Source organism: Scyliorhinus torazame, chromosome 30, assembly GCF_047496885.1.
Source record: "Scyliorhinus torazame isolate Kashiwa2021f chromosome 30, sScyTor2.1, whole genome shotgun sequence".
Taxonomy (NCBI): Eukaryota; Metazoa; Chordata; class Chondrichthyes; order Carcharhiniformes; family Scyliorhinidae; genus Scyliorhinus; species Scyliorhinus torazame.
Window position 1 is genome coordinate 22,810,723 of NC_092736.1, and position 17,648 is coordinate 22,828,370.

At 44.2% G+C, this 17,648-nt stretch overlaps 1 protein-coding gene across 1 annotated transcript in view; it reads right to left on the reverse strand.

The window, feature by feature from the left end:
- LOC140404429 (probable E3 ubiquitin-protein ligase HERC1) overlaps window positions 1–17,648 on the reverse strand; it is a 300,792-nt gene that overhangs the window by 149,533 nt on the left and 133,611 nt on the right. Inside the window, 4 exon segments of the mRNA XM_072492956.1 lie at window positions 1,702–1,917; window positions 7,803–8,074; window positions 9,759–9,816; window positions 15,452–15,572. Coding sequence (XP_072349057.1) covers window positions 1,702–1,917; window positions 7,803–8,074; window positions 9,759–9,816; window positions 15,452–15,572 — 667 coding nt within the window.

Sequence of the window (17,648 nt, forward strand, 5' to 3'; positions counted from 1 at the left end):
GGTTCAATTCCCGTAACCGCCACCCTGAACAGGTGCCGGAATGTGGCGACTAGGGGCTTTTCACAGTAACTTCATTTGAAGCCTACTTGTGACAATAAGAGATTTTCATTTCATTTCATTAAGACAGTACAATGTTCAGCGATCAAGATTTTTAAAATAGAGTTATCTTTCATGGGTGGATTTCACATTAGCAGAGAGCTGCTCAGTCACTCTGGCATGCCATTTTAATGCATTCCATCCCCATTAGCAACACTGGGGGAGCAATTTCAGCCTCCTCACTGGTAAGCGCCTCAAGTTGGGAAAGCACTGGGAATTCTCAAGTTTCGCTTTCAGGGATTGAAGGCCTGAAGTTCAACTTGGCCCCATCTGGAGAGGTGGCCTATCAGGGGCTGGGCAGACACTCTCCACAAGAGTCAAACCTTCAGACTCACAAAACTTGTTACATTTCAGGAAAACAAGTGGGTTGGCAAATATAACAATCTTCTGCAAATTCGGATTTTGAATAATTAATTCCAAGGGGAAAAGTAGTAACTACAAATCCTCATGTAACAACTTAAATTTATATAGCATATTTAACCTGGACAGGCTAGGAGAGTGGGCAGATGAAATACATTGCGGATAAGTGTGAGGTTATGCACTTTGGTCGGAAGAATGGAGGCATAGGCTATTTTCTAAATGGGAAAAGGCTTTGGAAATCAGAAGCACAAAGGGATTTAGGAGTCCTAGTTCAAGATTCTCTTAAGGTTAACCTGCAAGTTCCGTCGGCTATTAGGAAGGCAAATGCAATGTTAGCATTCATGTCAAGGGGGCTAGAATACAAGATCAGGGATGTATTTCTGAGGCTGTATAAGGCTCTGGTCAGAACCCATTTGGAGTATTGTGATCAATTTTGTACCCCTTATCTAAGGAAGGATGTGCTGGCGTTGGAAAGAGTCCAGAGGAGATTCACAAGAATGATCCCTGGAATGAAGAGCTTTACATATGAGGAGCGGTTGAGAACTCTGGGTCTGTATTTGTTGGAATTTAGAAGGACGGGGGTGGGGGGGGGGAAATCTCATTGAAGCGTGCATAATACTAAGAGGCCTAGATACGAGTGGGCGGGGAGAGGATGTTTCCACTAGTAGGAAAAACTCAAGGGCACAGCCTCAGACTGAAGGGACAATCCTGGAAAACAGAGATGAGGAGGAATTTCTTCAGCCAGAAGGTGGTGAATCTGTGGAACTCTTTGCCGCAGAAGGCTGGAAGCCAAATCACTGAGTGTCTTTAAGACAGAGATAGATAGGTTCTTGACCAATAAGGGGATTGGGGGTTATGGGGAGAAGGCAGGAGAATGGGGATGAGAAAATATCAGCCATGATTGGATGGCAGAGCAGACTTGATGGGCCGGATGGCTTAATACTGCTCCTATGTCTTATGGTCTAAACAGGGAACCAAACTGAAAATGAATCGAAGATTGAAATGTTAGCTTATGCACTGTACAAGTTCATGAATATAACACTTAGAACATTTGAGAAAAGGATCAATTAGCAGTTATTTGCAACTGGCCAACATTATCTAATTACATTTTGGTTTGGGGTGCTTCCAGACCCTTTTAAAACCGGATTCTTAAAATAAAAAGTACTTCAATGACCTTGAGTCTTGTCAGAAATCAACAGATTCTTTCAGTCACTACCCAATCTGGTGCTGACACTTGGCGAGTACCTGATAGTGATGCAGTTGGACACTTTCGCCTTTGATTCCTGCATTGCCTACTGTACCCAGGCCAAAGCATCCCGCTAGGAACTGTAATCTGACTGAAGTAAGCAAAGAAGCAGAGTGGAACCATGAAGCCAAGCAATTGCTTCCTGTTAACTGGCTGCCCTTTTCTTCCATTCCAGAAAGCAAAACCAGGATTTGATGAAGTGCTTCCAGGCGTAGCTAAAGGAAAAAGTTGAACAAAAAGTATTACTTGCACAGCTTCATATTCATTTAATTAAATTATTTGCATCAGTAGCAGAAATAAGATAATCTGAACTAAATTTATGAAAATTGTTTTTTTGACCTGTACACAAAGAAAGTAAGCGACAAACAGGCCATTTATCCAACCTGCCCGTCGTTAATATTTACTCTCAGAGTCAAAGAGTTAACAGCACAGAATGAGGCTCTTCGGCCCATTATGCCAATGCCGGCCATACAGCACCTATCTACTCTAATTCCAACACTTGGCCCATATCCTTGTATGCCACAGCATTTCAAGTGCTCATCTAAATGCTTCTTAAATGTTGCTAAAAGTGGCTAAGGTAAATATTGGTCCTTTGGAGGATGAGAAGGGAGATTCAATAATGGGAGAGGAGGAAATGGCTGAGGAACTGAACAGGTTTTTTGGGTCGGTCTTCACAGTGGAAGACACAAATAACATGCCAGTGACTGATGGAAATGAGGCTATGACAGGTGAGGACCTTGAGGATTGTTATCACCAAGGAGGTAGTGATGGGCAAGCTAATGGGGCTAAAGGTAGAGAAGTCTCCTGGACCTGATGGAATGCATCCCAGAGTGCTAAAAGAAATGGCTAGGGAAATTGCAAATGCACTAGTGATAATTTACCAAAATTCACTAGACTCTGTGGTGGTCCCGGCGGATTGGAAATTAGCAAACGTGACACCACTGTTTAAAAAAGGCGGTAGGCAGAAAGCGGGTAATTATAGGCCAGCGAGCTTAACTTCGGTAGTAGGGAAGATGCTGGAATCTATCATCAAGGAAGAAATAGCGAGGCATCTGGATGGAAATTGTCCCATTGGGCAGACGCAGCATGGGTTCATAAAGGGCAGGTCGTGCCTAACTAATTTAGTGGAATGTTTTGAGGACATTAACAGTGCGGTAGATAACGGGGAGCCAATGGATGTGGTATATCTGGATTTCCAGAAAACCTTTGACAAGGTGCCACACAAAAGGTTGCTGCGTAAGATAAAGGTGCATGGCATTAAGGGGAAAGTAGTAGCATGGATAGAGGATTGGTTAATTAATAGAAAGCAAAGAGTGGGGATTAATGGGTGTTTCTCTGGTTGGCAATCAGTAGCTAGTGGTGTCCCTCAGGGATCAGTGTTGGGCCCACAACTGTTCACAATTTACATAGATGATTTGGAGTTGGGGACCAAGGGCAATGTGTCCAAGTTTGCAGATGACACTAAGATAAGTGGTAAAGCAAAAAGTGCAGAGGATACTGGAAGTCTGCAGAGGGATTTGGATAGGCTAAGTGAATGGGCTAGGGTCTGGCAGATGGAATACAATGTTGACAAATGTGAGGTTATCCATTTTGGTAGGAATAACAGCAAAAGGGATTATTATTTAAATGATAAAATATTAAAACATGCTGCTGTGCAGAGAGACCTGGGTGTGCTAGTGCATGAGTCGCAAAAAGTTGGTTCACAGGTGCAACAGGTGATTAAGAAGGCAAATGGGATTTTGTCCTTCATTGCTAGAGGGATGGAGTTTAAGACTAGGGAGGTTCTGCTGCAATTGTATAAGGTGTTAGTGAGGCCACACCTGGAGTATTGTGTTCAGTGTTGGTCTCCTTACTTGAGAAAGAACGTACTGGCACTGGAGGGTGTGCAGAGGAGGTTCACTAGGTTAATCCCAGAGCTGAAGGGGTTGGATTACGAGGAGAGGTTGAGTAGACTGGGACTGTACTCGTTGGAATTTAGAAGGATGAGGGGGGATCTTATAGAAACATATAAGATTATGAAGGGAATAGATAGGATAGATGCGGGCAGGTTGTTTCCACTGGTGGGTGAAAGCAGAACTAGGGGGCATAGCCTCAAAATAAGGGGAAGTAGATTTAGGACTGAGTTTAGGAGGAACTTCTTCACCCAAAGGGTTGTGAATCTATGGAATTCCTTGCCCAGTGAAGCAGTAGAGGCTCCTTCATTAAATGCTTTTAAGATAAAGATAGATAGTTTTTTGAAGAATAAAGGGTTATGGTGTTCGGGCCGGAAAGTGGAGCTGAGTCCACAAAAGATCAGCCATGATCTCATTGAATGGTGGAGCAGGCTCGAGGGGCCAGATGGCCTACTCCTGCTCCGAGTTCTTATGTTCTTATGTTGTGACGGTTCCCGCCTGTACCACCCTTCCAGGCCACGAGTTCCAGATTCCAACCACCCTCTCCTACAAAGCACCTGCCCCTTACCTTAAATCTATGCCCCCTGGTGTTACTGGCCCCTCGACAAAAGGGAGAGGTTCCTTCCGATCCACGCCCCTCGTAATTTTATACACTCCCCGTGTGAGTAACAAGTTATAAACAAATGTTTTCCAGCCTACTCCTGCATTCCTTCATCTGTCCCTCAACTGCCTATCCGATGTAGTACCGAATATTGACATGGCTTCTGCTGTGAGGAGGTGAACTAGAGGGGCAGCACGGTAGCACAGTGGTTAGCACTGTTGCTTCACAGCTCCAGGGTCCCAGGTTCGATTCCCGGTTTGGGTCACTGTCTGTGTGGAGTTTGCACTTTCCTCCAGTGTCTGGATGGGTTTGCTCCACTTTCCTCCCACAAGTCCCGAAAGATGTGCGGTTAGGTGAATTGGACGTTCTGAATTCTCCCTCGGTGTTACCCGAACAGGCGCCGGAATGTGACGAGTAGGGGATTTTCACAGTAACTGCATTGCAGTGTTAATGTAAGCCTACTTGTGACAATAAAAATTATTAGATAGCCTCAACTTTGTGAAGAGATTCCTCCTGCATTCTATTCTATATATATCATTTGGTATCTATGCTTTTACTCCCATGTCCCTCAACTACTTGAAACAGTCTATCTCTATCTACTGTGTTCCACACTTTTTCATAATAGTGATCACTTCCATTACATTACACTGCAACGTGCTAGGTTCCAATGAAAAAAGGTTCTTTTTCCAGGATCTTTTTTCATATTCGGATTTCATCCACCGTCTAATATTCCAATGCCTTTCCTGTAGTTTGAACTCCAATAAGGCACATATACTCGAAGGTTTTAAATTGGGTCATCATTAATCCTTGATCTTTTTATTCAATACATGTTGTGCTAAAACCTAGAATTTTAATTGTTTTTTCTTCAATGTCTTTATCAGCCTGATATCCCAATTTCCTCTCCCACATCGCCAAGTCAGAATATTGTTATTTTAGATCTAAAATGTACATCACATGAACTCAGGGTGGTATTTTAGGCTCAACCATCTTCAGTTGTTTCATTAATGACCATCCCTCCATCATTTCTTTTTATTTGCTGGGATGAGAGAGTCCCTGGCAAGGCCAGGCATTTATTGCCCACCTGGTGCCAGTACACTCACAGTGCTGAGTTCATTTTACTGCTGAGCTGCGCCTTGATCCTTCAGCTTGTGAAACGGCTAGATGTTACCTAGCTACTATTCCTATGAAGAATTAAATACCTTTAAACTATTACTGAACAGACCAAAGTGGATTTGACAAAAGTGCAAAAGCAAAATAGTCTGTAAACCGTAAACCACATTTTAGGTGCCAGCCTACATCCAATAAGCCCGGTTACACTGAGGTATGAATCTAAAGAAACATTTTTTTTTTTTTTTTTTTGTTGCTCAGCTCGGAAGGCGTTAGCTTAACAATTGCAGCAGGACAGTTAGAGGAACAGTATTTAAGGGGAGTAGTGTCTGATCAGGCAGGAAGATGCACCCCACAACCCATGGACTAATTTGGTAGGGGGCCTTCTCACAGAGGTGCCAATCGAGGCCCTTAAATGGGAAATAATGCTAATTTACGGGGCTCACCCCACAGTCATTCGTACTCAAACAGTGGTGGGGAGGGGAATCACCAATCAGGGAGGCAGGGATTTCCTTCATTGTCAGGTACTCAGTACCCGATTGGTGGACCCAGCACCGGGATCGGGAAGGTGGAAGGCCACTGATGGACACCCCCCTGCACGACCACGGGTCAGAATTTCAGCCCTACAGCTCTTGGAGATAAGGTCAATCGGGATGTCACTGAACCTCTTTCCCGTCCCCCCGTCCCCCAATAAATGTAGCCCCGTGTATCCATATAGAGTTAAGAGTCAGAGTTTTCGAACAGCAAAACTCAAGACACCTGAGAGATGGGGTGGGACTCGGTTCAATTGGTTGGCTAGCGGCCATTGAATTGGCCAAAAGGCCACATTCTGCCTGGTAACAGGTGATGATTGAATCCTGCCCAAGTGGGAGGAGTTCCAGACACCCAAGGAAAGCAGAGTTTGAATTCTGGACCATTGACGAAAGGACCTGCTCTCTCTTCCTAGTGTTCTCCTCAGAAAAACAGTTCTATTTCTGAAACTGCAGAGACCCAAATGAATCTACAGTGAAAATCTCAAACTGAAAGCAAAGTTTGAAGGTGCTAGAAACAACCATCTGAAACAAAGACTCTATTTTTTTATTTTCGTTCTTATTATTTTTACCCCCTCTTACACGTGTATATATATATATATATATATATATATATATTTAGTTAACTAATGTATATTTCATTATAGTTCTTGTTATTAATACAAAAGTAATTGTATTTCAATTTGCAAACTTGGTGACGGTAATTATTGGGCAGCCAAGGTAGAAAACTTTAGATATTTTTCAAAGAATTCTTTATTAATTCAATTGTGCTGAGACTCCAAGTCAAGGGGGGGGGGGGGGGGCTGGAATTGACAGTGTACTAGCCCAGGGAGCCATAACAATTGCTTTATATTGGGACAAATAGGTTACTATTTGGAGAGCTGATAGGAAGCCCTATTTAATAGCTAATCAGAATTTTTATTACTTCCCAGTAATGTTTCAGAGAAATTCTGAAATAAGAGCTATGAGGTTTGTCTGATACATTGAGTCTAAGCATCAAATCAACAGTTAAACTATTGAGAGAAAGATGATGGTTTAGTGGTAATGTCACTGAATTGGTAATCTGGAGACCATGGCTAAAACTCTCGGGTCATGGGTTCAAATCCCATCGCAATAGTCAATGGCATTTAAAGTAAATTAATACATTCTGGAATGAATAGCTTGTCTCATTAATAGTGTTTCAAGAAATATCAGCGATTGTTGTAAGAATCCACCTGTTTCACTAATGCCCCTTCGGGAGGGATATCTGCCAGCCTTAGTGTTCTGGCCTACATAGGAGTTCAGACCCACAGCAACGTGGTTGACCCTCAAGTGCTCTCTGAAGTGGTCTAGCAAATCAGTCAGTTCAAATGGGGCGGCATGGTGGCATAGTGGTTAGCACTGCTGCCTCACAGCTCCAGGGTCCCAGGTTCAATTCCGGCCTCGGGTGACTGTGTGTGTTGAGTTTGCATTTTCTTCCCGTGTCTGTGTGGGTTTCCTCCAGGTGCTTCGGTTTCCTCCCACAGTCCAAAGATGTGCAGATTAGGTGGATTGGCTGTGCCAAATTGCTCCTTAGTGTCCAAAAAGGTTAGGTGGGATATTGGATTGCGGGGATAGGGTGGAGATAAAGGCTTAAGTGGGGTGCTCGTTCCGAGGGCCAGTGCAGACTTGATGGGCCGAATTGGCGTCCTTCGGCACTGTAAATTCTATGATTCTATGAATTGTGGGCCTTGCCAACCATTGAATTAAAAACTCCCAATTCTTTATAGGATACATTATGGTTAGCATGCTTCACCTTTAATACCAAACACCAAAAACATAAATTGTCCAACAAAAAAAAAACATAACAATCAACTAAATTGGCATTATTAGTCTCTATTGTTTATATGACTTCCACTAAAGAGCAAAACCACAAGCATGGCCTTCAAGTGAAAGGTTTCTGCTCCTGTGGCTGACTGGGCTGAAGACATACAAGAACCCCCACTGCTTACCTCAGACCTGAGTTGCTGCTGCTCCATGGCGATGAGGATGGCCTGAGGGTTGGAGGACAAGTTTTCTTCAGGCTCTTTAAAACCTGGGGAAGTTCCCACATCTCCACTCACAAAGCTAACAATGTTTTCAATGAACGTGTGGATCCCAAGGGACCGATTCAGGTCAAAATCCGATGTGCTGTACCAGTGGGAAGTACCATAGGGGCGATCTCTGCTGTGTTTCAGCCGTGTCCAGGTGGCTCTCAGCGAGTCTGTTGGGCTATAAGCAGGTCCTGTGGATTATGAAGCATTGGAAATAAGAAAACATAAGCCAAGATATTTGCCTGGAAGGATACAAGTTATGTGCTCTCATTTACTTATACGATAATAAGCAAACTGAAAACAAAAGAAAGTCATGCATAAAGCAGATTTTTTAAAAAACAATAGCCAAAAAATATTATTTCAAATAAAACAGAATATTAAGGAGTAAGGGGGAATTACTGGCAACCTGGTCTTGGAAGATCCCTAGCTAAAGATTTTGTGTGCTGTCTTTTTGGAAATTCTGTTGTACAAGCTCATTGCAAACCTAAACAAAATACAAGTGAACTTCAACAATGAACTGTAAAGTCTAGTCATTACATTGCTTAAGCTGTGACTTTATGTAGGGGTAAATCAGTACCAATAACCATAAATAACCATCCATCATGGTGCATAACAAATGGGACAAATCAAGGCTGCTGCAATCAAGGGATAAAGCATACTCTACACGGCGTATTATATGTAGGCAAGCTTTAAGCTTTGAAAAGGTTAAACATGCCATCATTTACTTGCTTGCAGCTCCTCTGATTTCTGGGACTCAACTGGCCAACAAGGAGTAAACAGACTACCACATAAAATCAGAAGACAAAAGGAGACATTTGATACAACACATGCTTGTAAAGTCTGTGTGTGAAGCAGATGAGTGCTTTGGGCATAATATGACCTTGAGAAATTCTGTTTATCCATCAGAAGCTTGTCCACATACCGGACAAACTAGCTGGGTTAATGCTACTGCCCTGCCATACAAAGTAACATTTCTCAGGCAGTTTTCACACTAATCATTCTTTTTATAAATTTAGAGTACCCAATTTATTTCTTCCAATCAAGGGGCAATTTAGCGTGGCCAATCCACCTAGCCTGCACATCTTTGGGTTGTGGGGGCAAAACCCACGCAAACACGGGGAGAATGTGCAAACTCCACACGGACAGTGACCCAGAGCCGGGATCGAACCTGGGACCTCGGCGCCAAGAGGCAGCAGGGCTAACCCTCTGCGCCACCGTGCTGCCCACACTAATCATTCTTGCATAGCTATTTGCAAGCATCAATTAATTAAGATATATTACAATATCACTGAACTGTTTTAAGCTCGTTAAGCAATGACGTATTTGACAGTTTACACAGATTAAAGCATACTCTGTCACAATGCGCACAAAGTATGCATTTAAAATAATGTTTCCGGTTTCTTCCAAACACAAAAAGACCATAATAAAAGCAAAACATTGCTGGAAATCTGAAATCAAAACCAAAGTGCTGGAAAAACTCAGGTCAGGCAGCATCTGTGGTGAGAGAAAGAGAGTAAACGTCGAGTCCAGTAAGACTCTTCTTCTGAGCTCTCAAGTTCTGAAGAGTCATAATGGACTCAAGCATTGGCCACAATTATGCAGAGCGTCAGGGCAGCTGATGGTACTGGTAGATTTAAAGTTTGAACAAAACACAGAACACAAGGATGAAAGATTCTCCAAATGGTTCCGGTTTAGCACCAAACTTTAAAAAGGATTTTTACAAACCTTTTAAACTGTGCAGCGAGGCTTATTCAAATCAATTAATCAAAAACGAACAGTTCTGGATAAATTGATACAATATTGTAGAGCAGCCCATTTCAGCACTGCATCGACATCGAAGATTCCAAAAACAACAGCAATCTACACAAGGCTCACCTCGTTTTCTCTGAACTGATGCCAAATCTAAGTCTACATCAACATTTCTTCTGGAGCTCTTTAAAAAAAGAATATTGAACAATAAATGAAATGCACAAGTCAATAAATCATTAGAAATTGGCAAATTGTATTTCAGTTTAACAATAGGGGTGCAAAGTTGTGATTATGGGCACGATCTACCCGAATGGGGAGAGTCCCGTAGCGTGATTAGCCCGCTCCCTGCACCCAGGAGCTCCGTTCTCCGGAACTCCTCAGTGCAGTGAGATCGGGATGCTATTTTTAAATGGCATCCCGGTCTCGCGAGCCCTGGACGCAACACCCTGCCAGCTGGCAGTGCCACCTGGGTTCCATGGCAGAGCCAGGCTGGCACCCAGGTGGCATTACAAAGGTGCCTGGGTGACACCAGTGCCAAGGTGCCACCCTGCCCAGATGGCATGCACCTGGGGGCCTGCAATCCCCTGGCAGACCCACACGAGTGCCGTTCCATCTAGTCCCAGTTTGTGGCGCTCGTCCGAGGGTCACCGAGGCGAGGGAGTTAGATCCCACGCCTTGGTTAGATCTCGGGAACACATATTGGAGTGAGACTAGCTGTCTCACTCCAATATGCAGATTTGCCAGAAAGTGATCCCACCCACAATGGGCGGAATTCACATTGCGACGTCTCGCGAGATAGCATTAGATCTCGCAAGGCGAGGCAAGCCAGGTAAGATCCAGGAAGTGGGAACACCTGGCATTTACCGGCCACGCCACCTTCCGGGCACAATGCAGCCCGGATTTTTAGCTGCTAATGCAGTTTACTTGTCTGGGAATGATCAAGCTCAAGGCAACATTGAAATATACTAATTGGCACCGCCAATTCTCCATTTTGAGATGTAAGATTAAAGGCTGACAAATGATTAAAACATGAAAATCTTAACTAAAATTTTAATTTTGGTTAATCATTGTTTTAATTGCACAATACAAGGGATAGCTACTTATATTATCTGCTTCAAGTTTGTTATATTACAGATGCAACTATCCAGAAAACCTCCCAAGATAAAAATCCTGTTTTCCTATTTCTGAATTCATATAAATCTTCTGTACTTTTAACACAGCCAAGTGCTGGGACCCCATATATGCTCATGTCAGGACAGCGGGGCAGTGCACCAAGTTTAAATTCAGATGAAGAATGCTACCTGTCAGCATGAAACAGAGGTCATGTCAAGGGAAAGGATTGCAAAGATGATTCTGGATAGGAGCGAAAGCAACAGGGTAGTTGTTATGGGGGGCTCTAACTTTCCAAATATTGACTGGAAACGCTATAGTTCGAGTACTTTAGATGGGTCCGTTTTTGTCCAATGTGTGCAGGAGGGTTTCCTGACGCAGTATGTAGATAGGCCAACGAGAGGCGAGGCCATATTGGGTTTGGTACTGGGTAATGAACCAGGACAGGTGTTAGATTTGGAGGTAGGTGAGCACTTTGGTGATAGTGACCACAATTCGATTACATTTACTTTAGTGATGGAAAGGGATAGGTATATACCGCAGGGCAAGAGTTATATCTGGGGGAAAGGCAATTATGATGCGATGAGGCAAGACTTAGGCTGCATCGGATGGAGAAGAAAACTGCAGGGGATGGGCACAATGGAAATGTGGAGCTTGTTCAAGGAACAGCTACTGCGTATCCTTGGTAAGTATGTGAAAATGAAATGAAATGAAAAATCGCTTATTGTCACAAGTAGGCTTCAAATGAAGTTACTGTGAAAATCCCCTAGTCGCCACATTCCGGCGCCTGTTCGGGGAGGCTGTTACGGGAATCGAACCGTGCTGCTGGCCTGCCTTGGTCTGCTTTCAAAGCCAGCGATTTAGCCCTGTGCTAAACAGGTATGTATCTGTCAGGCAGGGGTGGGGGGAAGTGGTCGAGCAAGGGAACCGTGGTTTACTAAAGCAGTCGAAACACTTGTCAAGAGGAAGAAGGAGACTTATGCAAAGAAGAGGCATGAAGGTTCAGTTAGGGCGCTCGAGATTTACAAGTTAGCTAGGAAGGACCTAAAGAGAGAGCTAAGAAGAGCCAGGAAGGGACATGAGAAGTCTTTGGCAGGTAGGATCAAGGATAGCCCTAAAGCTTTCTATAGACATGTCAGGAATAAACGAATGACTAGGTTAAGAGTAGGGCCAGTCAAGGACAGTAGTGGGAAGTTGTGCTTGGAGTCTGAGGAGATCGGAGAGGTGCTAAATAAATATTTTTCGTCAGTATTCACACAGGAAAAAGACAATGTTGTCGAGGAGAATACTGAGATTCAGGCTACTAGACTAGAAGGGCTTGAGGTTCATAAGGAGGAGGTGTTAGCAATTCTGGAAAGTGTGAAAATAGCTAAGTCCCCTGGGCCGGATGGGATTTATCCTAGGATTCTCTGGGAAGCTAGGGAGGAGATTGCTGAGCCTTTGGCTTTGATCTTTAAGTCACCTTTGTCTACAGGAATAGTGCCAGAAGACTGGAGGATAGCAAATGTTGTTCCGTTGTTCAAGAAGGGGAGTAGAGACAACCCCGGTAACTATAGACCAGTGAGCCTTACTTCTGTTGTGGGCAAAATCTTGGAAAGGTTTATAAGAGATAGGATGTATAATCATCTGGAAAGGAATAATTTGATTAGAGATTGTCAACACGGTTTTGTGAAGGGTAGGTCGTGCCTCACAAACCTTATTGAGTTCTTTGAGAAGGTGACCAAACAGGTGGATGAGGGTAAAGCAGTTGATGTGGTGTATATGGATTTCAGTAAAGCGTTTGACAAGGTTCCCCACGGTAGGCTACTGCAGAAAATACAGAGGCATGGGATTCAGGGTGATTTAGCAGTTTGGATCAGAAATTGGCTAGCTGGAAGAAGTCAAGGGGTGGTGGTTGATGGGAAATGTTCAGACTGGAGTCCAGTTACGAGTGGTGTACCACAAGGATCTGTTTTGGGGCCACTGCTGTTTGTCATTTTTATAAATGACCTGGAGGAGGGCGTAGAAGGATGGGTGAGTAAATTTGCAGATGACACTAAAGTCGGTGGAGTTGTGGACAGTGCGGAAGGATGTTACAAGTTACAGAGGGACACATAAGCTGCAGCGCTGGGCTGAGAGGTGGCAAATGGAGTTTAATGCAGGAAAGTGCGAGGTGATTCATTTTGGAAGGAATACCAGGAAGACAGAGTACTGGGCTAATGATAAGATTCTTGGTAGTGTGGATGAGCAGAGAGATCTCGGTGTCCATGTACATAGATCCCTGAAAGTTGCCACCCGGGTTGAGAAGGTTGTTAAGAAGGCGAACGGTGTGTTAGCTTTTATTGGTAGAGGGATTGAGTTTCGGAGCCATGAGGTCATGTTGCAGCTGTACAAAACTCTGGTGCGGCCGCATTTGGAGTATTGCGTGCAATTCTGGTCGCCGCATTATAGGAAGGATGTGGAAGCATGGGAAAGGGTGCAGAGGAGATTTACCAGAAAGTTGCCTGGTATGGAGGGAAGATCTTATGAGAAAAGGCGGAGGGACTTGAGGCTGTTTTCGTTAGAGAGAAGGTTAAGAGGTGACTTAATTGAGGCATACAAGATGATCAGAGGATTGGATAGGGTGGGCAGTGAGAGCCTTTTTACTCGGATGGTAATGTCTAGCACGAGGTGACATAGCTTTAAATTGAGGGGAGATAGATATAAGACAGATGTCAGAGGTAGGTTCTTTACTCAGAGAGTAGCAAGGGCGTGGAATGCCCTGCCTGCAACAGTAGTGGACTTGCCAACTCTAAGGGCATTCAAATGGTCATTGGATAGACATATGGACGATAAGGAAATAGTATAGATGGGCTTTAGAGTGGTTTCACAGGTCGGCGCAACATCGAGGGCCGAAGGGCCTGTACTGTGCTGTAATGTTCTATGTTCTCTGACAGTGCAGCGCAGCCAGGGAATTTATCACTTTTAGTATCAGAGACAAATTGTGCCAATGAACGGAATGAAAACCCCAAAACACCATAATAAATTACAAAGAACATTACAGCACAGGAACAGGCCCTTCGGCCCACCAAGTCTGTATTTTTAAATGGTGTCCCGATCTCAGAGGCCCACAAAAAAAAATCTCCCTCTTTCCCCCAATCCAAACGCAACATGGGAGTGTCCCCCGTTCTCTCCCCCCCACCCCCAACACCCATACTGAGCAACCCTGGCCCAATCGCAGGCGTGCAAAAAAAAACAAAAAAAAAAAACGCCCTGGCAAGGCACCACCCTGCTCAAAGGCCATGCAACTGGGGGCCTCCTACCCCCTTGGAGACCCCCACGAGTGCCGTTGCGTCTGGTCCTAGTTTGTGGGGACCAGTAACAAACGGCACTCACCACAAGGTGCCAGAGGTGAAGGGATTGGATCCCAAAGCCTCAGATACCTTGGGAGTCTGCACATTAAAGTAAGGCTTAATGCCGGACTCTAATATGCAGATTTGCACAAAACTGATCCCCCCCCTTGCAACGTCTTGCGAGATTTCGTTGAATCTTGTGAGGCATTGCGAACCGGGTAGATCCCGGGAGCGAGTCTCCTGGCTTTCACCGGCCATGCCGCGCCACGGCAAGCTGTTTTTCCAGCGCAGGGTGGCCAGATGATCACGCCCTTTGTCAGGTGTTATAATGCACCATACTGACAGATGAAATCAGAGCAGATATTCCCCTCCCTCTGAACTACTGAATATCCAATCTCAGTTAGACAGTGCCAGGCCAAGGCCAAATGTCCCCCAGAGAGTGAGGGAATATACAAAATGAAGTCACCATTCTCACACATCTCACAATGAATGATATTGGCTGAAACTGGGGTGTACATCTATCTGCCCACTTGGTTGATTGCTAGGGTACAACCCAATAAGGAGGCTTCCGAAATGGCTGAGCAAAGCGCTCCATTCAAGGGCAATTCGGGATGGGCAACTAACCACTTCATAGTCAAACAAAAAAAAAATTACCCCCTCGTCCAACCAACTCAAAGCAAAGATAAATACAGTTCTACTAGGCAGAGTTTTAAAATCAAAGAACACAATCTTAGAACCATGAGATGCAAAGACCTAGAGATTTTCATTAAGATATCTAACTGCAAGGGGAATATATGACCTTGTCAGTGACGTCCAACATCCCATGAAAGAATCAATGAAAGATATTTTAAATAGCCAGGCTACACCTCAGAATGCTAAAACTTTCACCATGTTTAGGAAACCTAGTAAAAATGTGTATAATTGCACCAGCAGCTGAAGAAACAATCCATAGTTCAAGATCTCTTTAAATAGTGCTAGGGGGTCCTCCAGGTCACTTCATGTGGTGTTCAATGGTACAATGTTGTAAGAGTGAGAAGGTTGTGGGTTCAAGTCACAACCTCAGGGCCTGAACACAAGAGTCGTTAAACTGCTCTTATGTTCTCTCAGATAGATGCATCAGATCTAACTGCACTAATTTAAAGGATAGGGGTGTCCTGGCCAACATTCGTCCCTCAAATGACACCACAGAAACAGATTACCTGGTCATTGTCACCTTGCTGCTTGTTCGAGCTGGCTGTGTTCCAACTGCCGCTGAGTTTCCTACATTGCAGCGGTGACTACACTTCGGAAGTACTTAATTGTCCGTAAAGCACTTTGAGACACTCCGGGAATGTGAAAAGGCACTATAAAATCTATTTGTTTTATTATTGTACCAACCTTTAAGACCGAAATACTCACAAATGCACAACCTTCCTCGTCAGATTCAGGCTGAGACAAGTCTGATTCACTTCGCGATTTAGTCAGCTTGTAGGTCGAACTGGATTGCACAGATTGGCTCTCTGCTGTCAAACTTTCACTCCTGTAACAAATAAGCCTAGTCATCATCAAAGTCCTCCACAATAAGTAAATTAAATACTGCCAATAAATTAGTAAAATTTTAATTACTCAAATCTAAAAAAGAAGTCATGTTTAATATAACCACGAGTATTGATTAGGTCATAAAACACGAAAGAGATTATTTCATTTTAACAATTATTGCAATGTCTAGAAAATACTGTAATATTAACATAGTGTCTGTAACTGCTTCCAATTCAAACATAAAATTTACCCCTTGTCCAACCAACTCAAAGCAAACATAAATACAGTTGTACTCGGCAGGATTTTAAAATCAAAGAACCCAGAGTCTTAGACCCAAGAGGTACAATGACGGAGAGCAACAGTGGGCAACCTGCAGCCCGACAGGGTTCCGAGTGCAGTCCACGAGACATTTTGTTGACTGTTGCCCACATACTGGGTTGCCATATTCCGCTGGTTTCCATCCGTGTAGCTTTTTTCGGCCGCTGGTATGACGGAAGCGATACACACGTAAAGCAAGGGCAAGTGAAGGCGAGGTGCGTGTGACTTCTTACAACATCGAATGTGAGAGCCGTGTGCTCCCTCTGCGTCCAAAGTGTAAATAGAGTTCGAGGTCTACAGCACAGAAAATGCCCTTTACCTCACTGTGTCTGCGCTGATCAAAAACAACCACCTAAGTATTCTAATCCCATTTTCCAGTACATAGAACATAGAACAGTACAGCACAGAACAGGCCCTTCGGCCCTCGATGTGGTGCCGAGCATTGCCCGAAACCAAGATCAAGCTATCCCACTCCCCGTCATTCTGGTGTGCTCCATGTGCCTATCCAATAACCGCTTGAAAGTTCCTGAAGTATCCGACTCCACTATCACAACAGGCAGCCCATTCCACACCCTAACCACTCTGAGTAAGGAACCTACCTCGGACATCCCTCCTATATCTCCCACCATGAACCTTATAGTTATGCCCCCTTGTAACAGCTACATCCACCCGAGGAAATAGTCTCTGAACGTCCACTCTGTCTATCCCCCTCATTATCTTACAAACCTTTATTAAGTCGACTCTCATCCTCCTCCGCTCCAAAGAGAAAAGCCCTAGCTCCCTCAACCTTTCCTCATAAGACCTATCCTGCAAACCAGGCAGCATCCTGGTAAATCTTCTTTGCACCCTTTCCAATGCTTCCACATCCTTCCTGTGACCAGAACTGCACACAATACTCCAAATGTGGTCTCACCAGGGTCATGTATAGTTGCAGCATAACCCCACGGCTCTTAAACTCAAGCCCCCTGTTGATAAACGCTAACACACTATAAGCCTTCTTCACGGCTCTATCCACTTGAGTGGCAACCTTCAGAGATCTGTGGACATGAACCCCAAGATCTCGCTGTTCCTCCACATTCCTCAGAACCCTGCCGTTGACCCTGTAACTCGCATTCAAATTTTTTTCTACCAAAATGAATCACCTCGCACTTATCAGGGTTAAACTCCATCTGCCATTTTTCGGCCCAGCTCTGCATCCTATCAATGTCTCTTTGCAGCCTACAACAGCCCTCCACCTCATCCACTACCCCACCAATCTTGGTGTCATCAGCAAATTTACTGACCCACCCTTCAGCCCCCTCCTCCAAGTCATTGATAAAAATCACAAATAGCAAAGGACCCAGCATTGATCCCTGTGGTACACCGCTGGTAACTGGTCTCCAGTCTGAAAATTTTCCATCCACCATCACCCTCGGTCTTCTATGTGATAGCCAGTTACTTATCCAATTGGCCAAATTTCCCTCTATCCCACACCTCCTTACTTTCTTCATGAGCCGACCATGGGGAACCTTAACAAATGCCTCACTAAAATCCATGTATACGACATCAACTGCTCTACCTTCATCTACACCCTTAGTTACCTCCTCAAAGAATTCAATCAAATTTGTGAGGCAAGACCTACCCTTCACAAATCCGTGTTGACTATCCCAGATTAAGCGGTTAATCTTTCCAAATGGTCATAAATCCTATCCTTCAGGACCTTTTCCATTATCTTCCCGACCACCGAAGTAAGACTAACTGGCCTATAATTACCAGGGTC